Source organism: Arachis stenosperma, chromosome 4 (genome assembly GCF_014773155.1).
Source record: "Arachis stenosperma cultivar V10309 chromosome 4, arast.V10309.gnm1.PFL2, whole genome shotgun sequence".
Taxonomy (NCBI): domain Eukaryota; kingdom Viridiplantae; phylum Streptophyta; class Magnoliopsida; order Fabales; family Fabaceae; genus Arachis; species Arachis stenosperma.
Genome location: NC_080380.1, coordinates 8434419 through 8449182, shown reverse-complemented (window position 1 = coordinate 8449182; position 14764 = coordinate 8434419). Strand labels below are relative to the sequence as shown.

The 14764-nt window shown below is 29.6% G+C and overlaps 2 protein-coding genes across 5 annotated transcripts; both read left to right on the top strand.

Annotated features, from left to right (window-relative positions):
- The first annotated feature begins 1296 nt into the window (after positions 1 to 1296).
- LOC130974542 (calcineurin B-like protein 2) lies at positions 1297 to 4548 on the top strand. Its single transcript, XM_057899417.1, has 8 exons — positions 1297 to 1432; positions 1509 to 1591; positions 3202 to 3261; positions 3340 to 3448; positions 3612 to 3664; positions 3974 to 4054; positions 4260 to 4372; positions 4488 to 4548. The coding sequence occupies exons 1-8, from the start codon at positions 1297 to 1299 to the stop codon at positions 4546 to 4548; spliced, it is 696 nt and encodes a 231-aa protein (XP_057755400.1).
- Positions 4549 to 5180: 632 nt separating this feature from the next.
- Positions 5181 to 11248, top strand: LOC130972972 (DNA-directed RNA polymerases IV and V subunit 4-like). Of its 4 annotated transcripts, XM_057897330.1 has the most exons (12): positions 5181 to 5480; positions 6249 to 6296; positions 8360 to 8422; positions 9086 to 9157; positions 9337 to 9390; positions 9543 to 9632; positions 9802 to 9913; positions 10032 to 10109; positions 10272 to 10305; positions 10381 to 10449; positions 10789 to 10881; positions 10999 to 11248. In XM_057897330.1, the coding sequence occupies exons 3-11, from the start codon at positions 8380 to 8382 to the stop codon at positions 10855 to 10857; spliced, it is 621 nt and encodes a 206-aa protein (XP_057753313.1). In that variant the 5' UTR covers positions 5181 to 5480; positions 6249 to 6296; positions 8360 to 8379; the 3' UTR covers positions 10858 to 10881; positions 10999 to 11248. The 4 variants fall into 4 exon arrangements, with proteins under 4 accessions (XP_057753313.1, XP_057753312.1, XP_057753314.1 ...); XM_057897329.1 differs by lacking the exon at positions 6249 to 6296; XM_057897331.1 differs by lacking the exons at positions 5181 to 5480; positions 6249 to 6296 and adding an exon at positions 7867 to 8163 and having other exon boundaries at positions 10996 to 11248.
- The last annotated feature ends 3516 nt before the right edge of the window (positions 11249 to 14764 follow it).

Below are 14764 nucleotides of genomic sequence, written 5' to 3'. Positions count from 1 at the left end.
AACTCATAAGTATTGTTGTTTACTTACATTGTGTTGTTTTAGGGATATCTTTCATCAATATAATCTATTTAAAGATAAATTATTATTTTGATTTCCAATGTTCGGTTTAAATTTTAATTTGATCTCTAATATTTTAAATATTCTATTTCAACTCCAAAAAATTTTATATGAATTTAATGTTGTTCTACTAGCTATTAAATTTAACTTGAATAATTAATGGAAAAAACTTTTACATTAATGATTATTGGTGAATCGATTTTACTTATATACTAAAATCGAATGTTATATTGACTTTTAAATATGTTAATTGTTAATATTAAATTTAACTTAGACGATATTAAACCCATTTAAAATTTTTTGGAACTGAAATAAAGCATTTAAAACGTTAAAGACCAAATTAAAATTTAGCTCAAATATTAAATTAAAATAATAATTTATCCTTTATTTAAATAATATGTTCTACTTTAGATTTTATACCATATTTTACCGAGGTCTTAGATTGACCCAATAATGATGACAAGATTATCACAGGCCCAAAAAAATTAGCCCCATAATCTAATATCAAGCTTGGTTAATCCTGAAATATGCAAAACATTGATCATGACTAAGAAAAATAAAAAGGGAAATTGTTGACCCCTACCACCAAAAGAAAAAAAAAAATGTTTTATATTAAATTTATGTGATTTGCTTCCTTTAATTTAATGGTGTCTGAAAATGATGAAATTCATGTCAATTACATATTTTTGATAATTTGTATTGATCTATAATTGACTCTTCTGCTTAACCATTTTAGCGAAATCATTTTTATTAATTAGCTATATTTCTATTGAGAACATATATATTTTTCAAATCTAATTCAATTAGGATGATTACTACATTATTCTAATTTATGATATGTAGTTAAGAAATTGTGGTATATCTCTCAATAACTAAAATTAATTTTTAAAATTAAAAAAATCGTAAAATATTAATTAGATAAAAAAAAGTATAGATGTCTATATATATAAAAAAATAAAGTGCCGTAGTACAAACTCATTTAATTAATTTTAAATTACAAATATGTCTTTGCGATTTTGGAAATTTTTTATTATAATAGCTAGGATCGCAATTTAAATCTTAAAATTTTTCGATATTATTAATTTGAATGGGTTGATTGATTTTACAATTTTTTTATTAGATTGGACAATTTTATAATTTAAATTTTATTAAATTTTATATTTTACATATTTAATTTTTCTTTTAATTTTACATAAAATCTTAATTTTTTCTACTTTATTTTACAGAAATGTGGTGAAGATGAGGAGGTGCTTAAAAGGAATAAAGCATATGTTAGCTGCTTTGGTGATGAAGTGTTTTGAAGCAGATGATGGGTCCACAAGACCAACTAGTAGAGGCTTAAAAAACCCTCAATTTCTTGCCAAACAAACAATTTGTATGTTCTTATTATTCCCTTTTGCTTCTTACTTAATAATAAAGTGTTTAATTAACTTGTTAGGGTTTGAATGCAGTTAGTGTAAATGAGATTGAAGCTCTGTATGAACTGTTCAAGAAAATTAGTTCTATGCTCATTGATGATGGACTCATCAATAAGGTACATACTAATCCCATCTCTCATTATATATATTATATATGAATCTTTAAATAATGGCATGCTAGCTTTATTTTATTTTATTTCTCTCTAATCTAATAATACTATAATTGGTTGTGAACTGTAATTTTTTTTAATGATTAACAAGTCTGATTCTGAAAAAATTGGATCGAATTTGACAAGTTAATAAAAAATTAGTTATTAAATTAGTATTTTTATCCGTAATTACATTACGAAAATATAAATTTTTTAAAATTATGTTAGTTTTATCCTGATATTATAGATTATAGCACAAAAGATTTATAGAATCAAGCTACTTTTACAAAAAGATCATAGAGGATAAAAGTCTCCATCGGCTAAGAAGATCAGGATCTCTGTAGATAAAAAATCAAATAATAAGATTTTTAGTTATTATTTTCATGTGAAAGAGTTTGATTTATTACTAATAATTAATTTTAATATTATTTATCTTAAATTTAAAACGATTTAACTTGTATACTTTTGATTAGGTATTAAGTCTGTTGCACAAATAGAAATAATTAATTTTTATGCTTGTTATTTAAAATTAATATTTTTTCTCTATATGTATATAAAAATATAATTAGATATTAGCATGAAAAAATTACATTGATAGTTATAAAATTAACTCAATTAATTTTTTTAAATAATAAAATTTTGATTTTAATTTTTAATTATAATATTAGTATTCTCTTTAAATTATATTTAATAAATATTTGAAAGAAGAAAAATAAAAATATAGATTAGAAAGATAAATAGTAAAAATTTAAAACTAAATAAAAAACTAAAAAAATGTATATAATAATAATATTTTTATTTGAATTATATTATTTTATTAATTTTATTTTTTGTAGAACAAAAAGATAGAAAAAATAGAGAAGGAGAGAAAAGAGAGAGAATGATAAAGATGAAAACTGAGACTGGGAGATTATTAATTTTGAAAAAAAATATTTTAATTATAATAAAAAATATACAATATTACATAAAATATAAATTACAAATTATATATAGAGTGAAAAGAGTAGATAGAAATAGAAAAAGGGAGAGAGATAGATGAAAAAATTTAAGAGGGAGTTCATTAATTTTGGAAGGAAATAATTTTTCTCAATTTGAATAAAAGAATGTCATGTGACACATTTGGTTATTAAATTAGATAATAATATATTAATATATCAAAATTATATATAGAGTGAGAAGGGTAGAGAGAAATAGAAAAAAGAGAAAGAGGTAGATGAGAGAATTTAGGAAGGGAGTTTAGTAATTTTAGAAAAAAATATTTTTTTTTTCAATTTAATAAGAGTGTCATGTGACACATTTATAATATAATAATATAATATAAAACATAGCTATATTTTAATTTTAAAAAATTATTTTCAAAAAATATCTTTCATATATAAGTATATTATTTTATTATATCTAATTCAATTCGGATTAAGTTTTGTTTGAATCTTTAAACTTTTTTACTTCTAGCTCTATTAGTTTGATGGTGTATTCAACAACTTTGAGAACCTTGGTATCAAACACCCTGCAGGCTTATTATTATAATTAATCATTTTAATTTTTTGCTTCTTTAAACATTAATTACTATATTGCAGGAAGAATTTCAGTTGGCCTTATTCAAGACAGGCAAGAAGGAAAGTTTATTTGTAGATAGGGTAAGTAAGAAAAGCTCTTCTAATTTCAATGTAAATTGTTGCAATAATAATGTATGTATATTCATGAATTTGTTGTAGGTGTTTGACTTGTTTGACTCTAAGCATAGTGGAAGTCTTGATTTCAATGAGTTTGCAATTGCTCTCTCTGTCTTTCATCCCAATGCACCAATTGAAGACAAGATCGATTGTAAGACTCACCAAATTAATTAACATACGATTAATATTGTTATTAATGGGAATATTTTTATCAAATAATTATAGATTTATTAAATAAAATTAATATATAATGTATAAGAGTTTAAATTTATGCACTTCAATATTTTATAATGAGTTTCCTTTTTTGCTTGCAGTTTCATTCAGATTGTATGATCTTAAACAGCAAGGATATATAGGGAGAGAAGAGGTACCTAATAACATCTTTCTTTTTATGATTACAATCAACATGTGGATTATATTTTGCACATTTATTCTAAACCCTACAACTACTAATAATAATTAATCTATGTTATGTATAGATTGATTTATCTGTCAAAGTAGATAATATAAGCAAATTTAGGGAAACAATAACTAATAATCTATCAACAATTCAACATTGGATGTGTAATTTTTAAATTTTTGGAAGTTGGTTGATTATTTTTATTGTTTCCTAACAAGACTGATCAGACATAAATGAAACTCAAATAATAAACATTATGTTTTTTTTTATGTGTAGTTAAAGCAAATGGTGGTGGCAACCCTAGCTGAATCTGACATGCATCTTTCAAATGATGTGGTGGAAAGCATCATTGACAAGGTCTATTATTTTGGATTATAATTTATACTGTCAATATAAAAAGTAGTTATTTTTGTTAATGTAATATTATGTAATTAAATATATGTATAAAATTATTTTATATTAACAGTGTATTAAAATTAAATTATCGTATTAATACCTTACATATTAATATGTAAGATGTATTATTGAAATGTTTTATAATTATTAAGACTTTATTATTCAGACATTTAAAGAAGCTGATACCAAAAACGATGGGAAGATTGATAAGGAAGAGTGGAGAACGTTTGCGTTTGGCCATCCTTCTCTTCTGAGAAACATGAACCTTCAATATCTCAAGTAAGTAGTTATATACTTATATTATATATGTTACCTGCTTTTCATTTCTTCTATGACTTGTATATTTTAATCTTCTAAGTCCTAACACACATTTTCAATTTTGGTATATATGCAGAGATATCACCATCACATTTCCAGGCTTTGTGTTTCACTCGCAAGTTGATGATGATGATTGATTCACCCATCATTGTATTTATAATCTTTTTTGTTCTTTATTGACAATCAATATTATATATAAAATAATGTTTTTCTTCTCGTATATTGAACAAGCTAGCTATATAATTAGTCATGTTAATTTGTTATTCCTTTTTTCTGTTTGCTTGATGCATTTGAGAAAAAATATTTGGGTGAAAATAAAAGAGAAACTTTTGGGGTTATAAATTTTTAGTTTAATAAATATTTATGGTTCTGAAAATTGAATCGGTTAGTTAGACCGGTTTAATCGTGAACTGAAAAATAATATTGTACGATTTACTGTTTAAAACCGATAATTTTAAAATTGTTTGTAAACCGTTGAATCGGTCGAGAACGAGAATGGATCTTTTTAATTGTTAAAAAAATTGAGAGTTTAAAGTGTGATCTTTAACCCTTTATTGTTTTTTCTCTCATATTTATTTTTGGTCCCACTTGAAAAGTATAGAGTATGGTGAGAGATTACACTTTACTCCATCAATTGTTAAAAAAATTGAGAAGATTCATTTCTATCGAGAACCGACCGGTCAGACCAAATCAGTATCCGGCCGGTTTACTCCAAACGACGCCGTTTAAAACAAAAGAGAAACGGTTTCTGAATTGAGAAACAAGTCTCCCTCACTCGCGCTTACGCTCACGCAGAGATCTTCCGTGTTCTTCCTTGAAAACCCTAGCCTCCATTGCGCCGCCGTTGGCCTCACCGTCGCCGCCTGGTTCGTCGTGGTCGTTCGCCAAATCTCCTGGTTCGTCGTGCTCGAAGGCCCTACCGTTCGCCCAACGCCAGCGTCTCCAGGTCTTGCTCCAACGTCGTCTGTCCGTCGTGTTCGTCTCCAGCTCGCCAGCGTTCGTCGCCAGCTCCCCGCCGTCCGTCTCCCGTAGCTCTCCCTCAAATCTGTGGTCACTGCCCTCGCCGAAGGTAAGGCCTCGGATGCTCAGTCAATGCTCGGTGCTTTTTCTTGGTTGATTGGCTCTGCTCACTGCTTGATGATAAATTTTAACTCTATTACTAGCTTGTTCTTGCTTGTTTTGGTTGATTAACTCTGTTACTGGCTTACTGATTGATGATAAACTGATACTGATAAATTGTTACTGGCTTGTTCTTGCTTTTTTTCCTGTTGTTAAATTTTGTTAAAGTTTCTTGATGATAAATTTTGTGCTCATTGCCTAAAGGAATACTTGTAATTTAACCACAAAAGGTAACAAATTGTGTATTGAAATGAACTCGCATAATCATGGTCTTCCTGACATTTTAGTAAGTATGTTTTACGGGTTTAGTAAGTATATTTTAGTAAGTATTGAATACCGGAAAAACACTGAAATGATATGTGATTAATCACTATTATGTCAACTTGAAAGTAATTGTGTGCAAAGTTTGAATGTTGTTAATTTCACTTTATGCTTAATACCAACAAGCCTCACTTTTTGACTTAAAATTTAACTGTTTGATACTATGCAATTTGATTTATTGGTTAATAAATCACCTTCTAGAACCTTTGGGATTTCATACTTCAAAACTGAACTTGATTAGCCAAATAAAGTGGCAACAAACACGCCAAGACATGAATATATGTATCCTTGATAGTACATTTTGTCATAAGTTGGTGCTTAATATTCTTATTGATTTCTGAGTGTTGTTCTGTTTTTGTTTTAAGGCTGTGTTTTGTGCTCAATTTTCATTTTGTAGGAAATAGTTGGAGGTATATAAGAATTAAGAAGAAAGACTATCCCAATGGTACTACTCTATTGATTTTGGTCCCCCACAAGCTTGAACATAGAATTGAAAAGAGAAACCCTTCATTATTGGTCTATTTTTGGCATTGCATATTATTGTAGTTTGTTTAGCTATTGAACTTTCATAGAATCAGTTGTTTATAATCCCCTTTTGAAGTAAAAAAAATTGCACTGCTCACTGCTTGTGCTTGTTTTTCGTTTTTTTTTTTTATGCTGGGTTCAGAAATCATAGTGTTTTGTGTTTTTATTGAATGATTAATTGATTACTGCTTAGCTTTGGCTGCTCTGCCGTTTTGTGTTTTGTGCTTTTTTGTATAGTGATGTGCTGTTGGAATATTATGATGTGCTGTGTTTATGCTTTGGGCTTCATTGTGTTTAGTTTGTGATTGTATTGAAGATTTCAATAGTAATATAATGGATATTTCCGTTTGTTACTTAACTTTTAAGATTGTGCTTTGATAAAATTGTAAGACTTTAGTTGATAACATTTAATGTACTGCATTATATTTGGAACACATTTTAAAATTTATATTAGACTATAATTATGTTTTAACTTTTAAGATATTTATTTATATTTTATTTGTTATTTTATTATAAAATAATTTTTCGGTTGAATTACAGTTGAAGTGATTGGACTAATAAACCAGCAAAATAGTAATTAGAGTGGTTTGATGACTAGTTCGGTTTTCAAAACTTTGCAAATATTACACTATTTTTAATAAATAAATTGTACTAATTCATGTGTCTAAACTCCGAGAGATGTGTGTGCAAACTATATTGATTTATGTGTGTAAAATTCTGGTAAATATAGGTGCAAATTATATATATTTTTTTATGTAAAATTTCTACAAATATGAATGCAAATTATTGTTGGCCAAGTACTAGTAAAAAACATTGATAATATTTGCTGATAATGTAACCTTCCTCAATAAAAAATACAATGTTAGTTAATCCTTTTTATTTATCCACAATAAAATTAATTGAAGAGGAAACATTGTACACATTTCTTTATTGGTTTTTCAAATCATTGATTCTATCAAAATGAATAAATATATATCTCGTTTACACTGTAAACGACATAAACACGTATCGCATGCATCTGTCTTATTTTGTTTACAAGATACATGCAAAATTATTTCGTTTACAGTGTAAACGAGATAAGAGATGGATATTTATTTTGATAAATATTTTTAAAATAATTTATTTTGATAATTATTATATTTATTTAATTTATAAAAATAAAAAATTCCATAGCTAATTGCTTCCCCTTGTATTATTGATTGACCCACAAAAAAAGTTACTAAAGTAGAGCAAAGTTATTTTTCCTGCAATACTAAATAGTGCCAAAAAAGTATTAAATTTATAAAAAATAAAGCTAAAAATATATCAATAATAAGTAATAACCAAGTGAGAATGTTGACCCAAAAAAAGGTCGGAACAATGCCGATATACGAATATTTATGAAAACCTATTATTCTCACCATTACCAAATAATAAATTATTTACTAAAATTTAATAAAGATGCAGATTCTAGATCAAATTTCATATAACTTCAAATGCATGTAAGATTTTTCAAATTAATTTTTTTTTCAAGTTAAAAAATAATTATTAAACTTTAATGTTTGGTCTGGGCACCAAGTAGGAACACATTCTTAAACAAAAAATTAATACATGAATTGGGCCTAACCAATTTCAAAATTTATTTAATGACTAAAATAGCCCAAACCACTAATAAATAAAAATAATGAGCCCAAGATCTAAATACCAAAAGTACGCTTCATTCAAGAGTTGAATAAAAAGACCTCTTTTGTTGAGTTCGGGAATTTTTCAATTCATTCTCCGGAGGCACCTTCCACGCTTTCTCTGCGGTAAGTGATTGAATGAAGCTTAACACTCTGACCCATTTATCTGTTCTTCCTCAAACAAACGCTCTTCAAATAAAAATCCTTTCTTTTTATGTCATTTTCTGTTGCTGAATTTTGATCATGTCAACTCTGATACTGTGAACCATCCAATTACACCACTGCGTTCTTTGTTTTACCTGCATTGCTCTTATTTCGTTAGGTTAAGCTGAACGTTCAGTTATGTCGGAGAAAGGAGGAAAGGGTTCATCGCTGTTAAGCAAGGGTAAGTGTTGTTTCACTTTCCCTTTTTCTTTCTGCAAATTAAAGTTAGGTTCTTTTTTTGTTGGGTCTTTGTATTTTCATTTATTTACTCTTGGAGTTAAATTATTCGTTGGGAGATTGGGATTGAGTTTAACCTATGAGGATTGATTCTCCCACTGATGACTATGTTTGAGAGTGTAAATAAATTATGAAAGCAAATGGCTTCAAAACAAATGGAATGGAAAGGTAAAGGACTTGAACATGCATGAACGTGTATTCCTCTTGTTTGGATGCTTAATAATTAATATGTCTGGTGATAGAATGAAAGAGAAGTTTATATCAACCGTTTCGATTTGGAGGGAAGAAAAATGGAGGTTGGAGTTGCTGTTTGCTCCCGCCTTTTAAATTGTTTCCAAATGTACTGTACTTGAGTTTGACTCCTTCACTACATGCAATTCTCCATTTGCTATTATGTTGCTTTGTGAGCAAACCAGAACCAGATATCAGTTCACGAAACATATTTTGACTATGTATGAAGTGTTTTTGGTATTGTATTTGTTTTTATTACTGATACGAGATCATGTGTTGATACTTGGCATTTGCGTATTAATCTCGTCTTTAGTTGATGATGAAATGCCAATATGTTGTAATATAAGCACTTGAGTATCCTTTTTCTTCTTGGCAGGATCCCTAAAAGGGAAAGATGACAGTGCAACAAAATCATCAAAAGGAAGGAGGGTTCAGTTTTCTAAAGAAGGTTAGAACTTAGAAGTTAGAACCATATTCTAATGTCTTGCTACTTCTCTGTGGTGACTACACTGTGCTAAAACCTCTGTGATGCAGCCGGTGCCTGAACTGAAGAAGAGTCGCCTTGTTTACAATTAGTTCTTCTATGATCTTACTGATTTTTTTTTTCCTTTTTTTGGTATATTTTAGGCCCATTTGAATCCGGAATAACTAGTACTGGTTCACCAGCATCTGGCGGAAAAGGTAGGAGTGCAATTGCTGAAGTTATTACTGCCTCCATCCTTTCAGGACTTCACATTCTGGCACATTTTGATTACAATATTTAAATAGATTGCTCGTTCTTTTTGTGTCTCCTCAGTCAGTTTCTTTTTCCCTGATTGTTTTTCGTTTCCAAGGTGAATTTAACAAAGGAGGAAAGGGAGACAAGGTTGCAAATGGAAAGGCTAATGCTTCAAAAAGCCCATCAGACCCTGGAATTGATCAAAGTTGGTGCTTGACTTGGTTATATCTTCTTTATGATTTATACCTGCATCTTGACTCTCATTTATGATCTATCCATTTTGGTTTAGTCACTGAACTAATCAAATCTGCATTACATAAACTCTGCTTTAACTAATATCTACAATATTACTCCTATTTGGTTGGCTTATGCAGAACTTCCAGAAAATATCAAATGCATAATGGACTGTGAGGCTGCTGATATCTTGCATGGCATTCAAGAGCAGATGGTCATGTTATCTAGAGATTCAACCATCAAAATCCCTATGTGAGGACACCGAGAACACTTATTTTTTATTGACAAGAATACATCGGTTATTTATAGTTCATGATTTAGGACGAAGGTCTGTTTCGAGTGATCTGAATTTCTTCTTCTTTCTTTGTAGATCATTTGACAAGGGGCTGCATTATGCCAGTAGCAATAGCAAGTACTCAGATTCTGAGTCGGTTAGACGTGTACTTCAGTATCCTTTATCTTTGAAGATGCTACTTGTTTATACATCTGTGCATACTTGTTTTTGGGTCTGTTTACAGGGATAAGAAGCACTAATGCTTTGCTTTATATGACTGTTCTCTCTCTATCTACATTTTGTTCAACTTTGTTCTTCTCTTGACTCAAACATTAGGCCACTTAAGGGTCAGGGCTTCTCTGATAATGAGGTATCAATCTCATTCTAGCTTCCTTTTGCTGTTATGTATTATTTAACATTTTTTTAAAGTTTTTATTCACTGCAGATATGCATGATTGCTAATATGTGCCCAGAAACTGTTGATGAAGTTTTTGCGCTTGTCCCATCGGTAAAGGTATGACATCTGTCGATATAAATCGGTATCATTATTACTAATGCCTTTGGTGCTGAAAGTAGTTGTCTTAAGTATATGACAAACTCATTTATCAATTGATGATTATATATTCAATAAGCAAGTGAGATCTGTCTTGGATAAGTAATTCAATTGCAAATTTGATTATATGTTCAACAATCTTTCACACATGGTGGTTTTCATTTTGATTTGAATATGAGCACCTCCCTATTGTTTCCATAGAAGATAAAAATATGTCTATTATAGAATTCACCAACTAGTTTTATGGCTATTATATCCAATAGGATGATGACATCTTATAATATTTATGTGTTTCTTCAGGATAAGGGAAGCACTACCCAAGTTCTTCAAGATTCATTGCATCAGCTTTCTAAGCTTAAACAGTTTTAAGGCCATAATGAAAAAGGCTAGCTGGTGAGCCTTTTTTTTCCCCTTTCATTGTTCATGCTTTTGTCTCAGTATTTTTTTGTGTTTCTGCTTTTATTATTGATGGGGCTTCTTTTTTTCCCCCTTTTATTACTGTGAAAGCAGGTTTGCCATTAAAGAGAACCGAGAAGTAATCCTTCTTGCAAATGAAGCATTGTACCTATTACTTTTTGAGTTTACTAACTGGGACAATGTAATTAGAAACTTAATCCATGTTTGAATGCCCTAGACCCTGGATCTTGTCTTGTATATGGTAAGATTGGTAACAAAGGAACTCTTGGTTACACTAAGACTCATCAATATTATGTTAGCAAATTATGAATTTTACAAAAATCAAAACTTATTTAAGCTTAAATATTTTATATTTATTTCAAAACGTTATAAAGGAATATTGTTATTGCAGAAAGCTAACAGGAAAATCGAAAAACAAAATGGTTACAAAAATCAACCAACTTTATGAAATTTAATTTTGATGTATTGTTAGTATTAAATAATTTTATAAATATTTAATTATATGATGTTATATCAGCAAAAATAACTATTAGTTATTTAAAAGAATAAATGCGATTGAATGATTATTGTCAATGTTAAAAAATAATTTTACAAATATTTAATAACTATTAGTATTTAAAGAATAAATGCGATTGAATGACTATTGTCAGTGTTAAATAATTTTACAAATATTTAATTATATGATGTTATATCAGTAAAAATAATTATTCAAAAGAAGAGTAATTCTCCACATACAAGTGATTTTCCATACAAGTCATTTATAAACACGCCGTTTCACGTTTTTTTGGTATCTCTTCTTCTTTTTCTGTCTCTTTTTCTTCTCTTCCTCCCTCTTTTTTTATTGAAATTTTTTCTCCTCTTTTCGTTTTTTCTTTCTCCTTCATCAAAATCACCAGAAAAAACGAAGAAATATTATTCAAGGTATGTTTCTTACCTTCTCTTTCTCATTCTTCTTCTTCTTGCTACATGTTCTTCTTCCTCTTTTTGTTCTTCTTCGTCATTTACGTGCTTTTCTCTTTGTTTTCTTTCTTCGTTATTCTCGGTTTCCATTGTTTTTTGACATCAAGCTCTGAAATCGTTTTTGAAAAAGAAGAAGCAGCAGAAGATGAGGAGGAAAAAGAGAAAGAGTTCTGAATTATGCATACTTCAACGAATTTTGGGTGTATTTCTTAAATTTTTTGGGTGTATTTTTGTAATCTTTTGGGTGTATTTCTATAATTCTTTGGGTGTATTGATTTCAAGAAGAAATATACTGTCTCTTCCTGTATTGGGTGTATTTCTTAAATCCTTTTGGTGTATTTCTGTAATCCTTTGGGTGTATTTTTATAATCGTTTGGTTTATTTCTGTAACTATTTGGGTGTATTTCTGTAATCCTTTGGATGTATTTCTATAATCGTTTGAGTGTATTTTTGTAATCGTTCGGGTGTATTTTTGAAGTTCCATCATCTTCAAAACAATTTCAAAGCTTGATTTCAGAAACTATGAAAATCGAAAAAAACAGAAGGAGATCGAAGACAAAGAGAGAATGCTTTTCCATACAAATCATACAAGTCATTTATATTCACGCTTCTTCTTCTTCTTCTGTAACGCACGTGTTAGGCCTAACTTCTTCTGCTTCTGCTTCTTCTGTAACATGCATGTTAGGCCCAACTTGTAAGACTTGTAAACAAAAATGATTTGTATGTATAGCACTCCTCCTAAATAAATGCGATTGAGTAAAATATTTTACAGTTATTCTTAATTGTTTTTTAATAGAGAACCTATTCTCGCATGGATATAAAAACGCAATGAGAAGTTGAGAACACTAGTTTTGGTATTTCAAGATAAAGTACAGTAACAACAATAAAAATGATGTGTAATTTTATTTTAAATTGTTAAACTTAATAAAATATCACTTTTTATTAATTAAATTATAATATTTTAAATTGAGTTTTAAGAATTACAAATTAATCATGAGTTTATCTTTTTATCACCCTTTTGCTCGAATAACATAAATAATACATAACTTATCTAATTAAATTTTGACCAAATATATTTATAAAAGTATATTAATTTAGTCTATAAATTATGTTGGGATGGATTAAATTAATAACTTTGGTCAGTATTTAATTGAAAATATTAGGTATCATACATACTAGCAATTTATAAATGTAATTAAATTATAATCTTTAAAAAATTAATTAATAAAATCTTTTAAAAATAAATTTAAAAAAGGGTCTAGTTTTTAGAGAATAAATAGGATTAGGGGTGCTTATAGAGTTGGGTGAAGTTGGGTTCTCTTTAATCCCAACTTGGTCTTAAATAATGAGTCTAATTTTTTAGATCCTTACTCGACACTAAACCTGGTGGAATGACATTATTTTTGGACCACACTAAAACCGGATCTATATAGGGTGAAATTTGAGACTTCATAAATTTTATGTCAAAAAATTATGATGCACTTATTTATAAAAAAATATATTTATTACCGAATAGTTGATATCCATACTGAACTTGAATTTGTCTTTAAATTCTAATTTTATACTTCTTTGATCCTAATTCAACAAATGTGATTAAAAGCAAAATAATAATCTTATAATTAATACAATATAATATTGGAATTAATTTAATATATATATATATATATATATATATATATATATATATATATATATATATATATATATATATATATATTGTTACGGTGGGTAACCGGAGATTAATATACTGGACCGTAGTTGGCCGGCCCAATTGTCTGCGGATGGTAGTCTTCGAGCAGGTTTGCACGCTGGAACCTCCTTCCGACTTGTGTACGTGAGTGAATGGGGGGTGGTACCTGCAAAGACACTCCGATGCCTAAGTTAGCAAGGGTGTGAGCAAGTTTGAATGTATTGGGCTTAGAGATACCTGAGGGGTGTCAGTGTATTTATAGGGTGAGCCAATAACCACCGCTGAAGTAGTGCCACCCTTTTAGGGTGATAACCGTCCCTTTATCTTAGGGAGGTTAAGATATGGCTCCCGGAAGTGGTTAGAGAGATTTTAGGGGCAGTTACTCATTTGAATTGATGTTAATCTGCCAACTATTCTTCGTCTCGACTTCTTTAGAGCAGTCCGTAGTCAGCACCGACTTCTTAGTACGAAGGTCGGTGCTCAGCAAGGCTCAATCCTTTGGACTAGGCCTTTTGTTTGGACCTGGGCCTTTATTATTGGGCCAGGGTATGAACAGTGCCCCTACTTGAGCCCAAGATCTCTTTAAGACTTGGGTTCGAGTATTTTACTCGGGTTCGTAGCCGACTTTCTTGGAGGAGGCGTGGGTTTTTAAACCGACGTGATTTTTGCGACTTTTTGTTTCTGACAGTTACGTCTATTCAAGCGTCGTGTCTGTTAGGGGTGTACCTAGGGATTAATGGCTTTGGTAACGGTGCACTCTCATTAATAACTGCCCCGTTTTTACCATTATGCCCCTAGAGTATTTATAAATACTTTTCCCTCTCTTTCATTATCTTCTTTCTGCGATTTTTCTAATTCTTTCCTCGTTCGTTCTTCATTCGTTCGTGCTGCATTCTTGTGTTTCGGAGACTTCTGCTTCTTCCAACCTTCATTTTCAGAGAGAGGTTAGTTTCTTTTTCTCTTTCGTATTTTTCGTATGCCTTTATTTTGTAGATAAGTAGGTTTGTAGACTTTTGCTTGGTTCCTTTTTCTCCCCTCTAGAGACCTTTCTTTTTTATTTTTTCTTTTCTTTTTCCCTTTGTAGGTTTCCTCATCTTCTTTAGGAAAAGAAAATGGCTTCCGTAGATTGGGTTGATGTTACTGTCCTAGGGGAGGAGCCGTTGGTTGATGTTGAGTTTGTTACCCATCTTCGTACTCACCACCGGCTCT

What these genes read in the sequence shown, in the direction of transcription:
- LOC130974542 (XM_057899417.1), top strand. Translation starts at nt 1,297, where the DNA reads ATGAGGAGGTGCTTAAAAGGAATAAAGCATATGTTAGCTGCTTTGGTG. An exon ending in AAAGTTTATTTGTAGATAGG is followed by an intron (nt 3,262 to 3,339) that starts GTAAGTAAGAAA and finishes AATTTGTTGTAG; the next exon opens with GTGTTTGACTTGTTTGACTC. An exon ending in GATATATAGGGAGAGAAGAG is followed by an intron (nt 3,665 to 3,973) that starts GTACCTAATAAC and finishes TTTTATGTGTAG; the next exon opens with TTAAAGCAAATGGTGGTGGC.
- LOC130972972 (XM_057897329.1), top strand. Translation starts at nt 8,380, where the DNA reads ATGTCGGAGAAAGGAGGAAAGGGTTCATCGCTGTTAAGCAAGG. An exon ending in ACCAGCATCTGGCGGAAAAG is followed by an intron (nt 9,391 to 9,542) that starts GTAGGAGTGCAA and finishes TTCGTTTCCAAG; the next exon opens with GTGAATTTAACAAAGGAGGA. An exon ending in AGGGCTTCTCTGATAATGAG is followed by an intron (nt 10,306 to 10,380) that starts GTATCAATCTCA and finishes TATTCACTGCAG; the next exon opens with ATATGCATGATTGCTAATAT.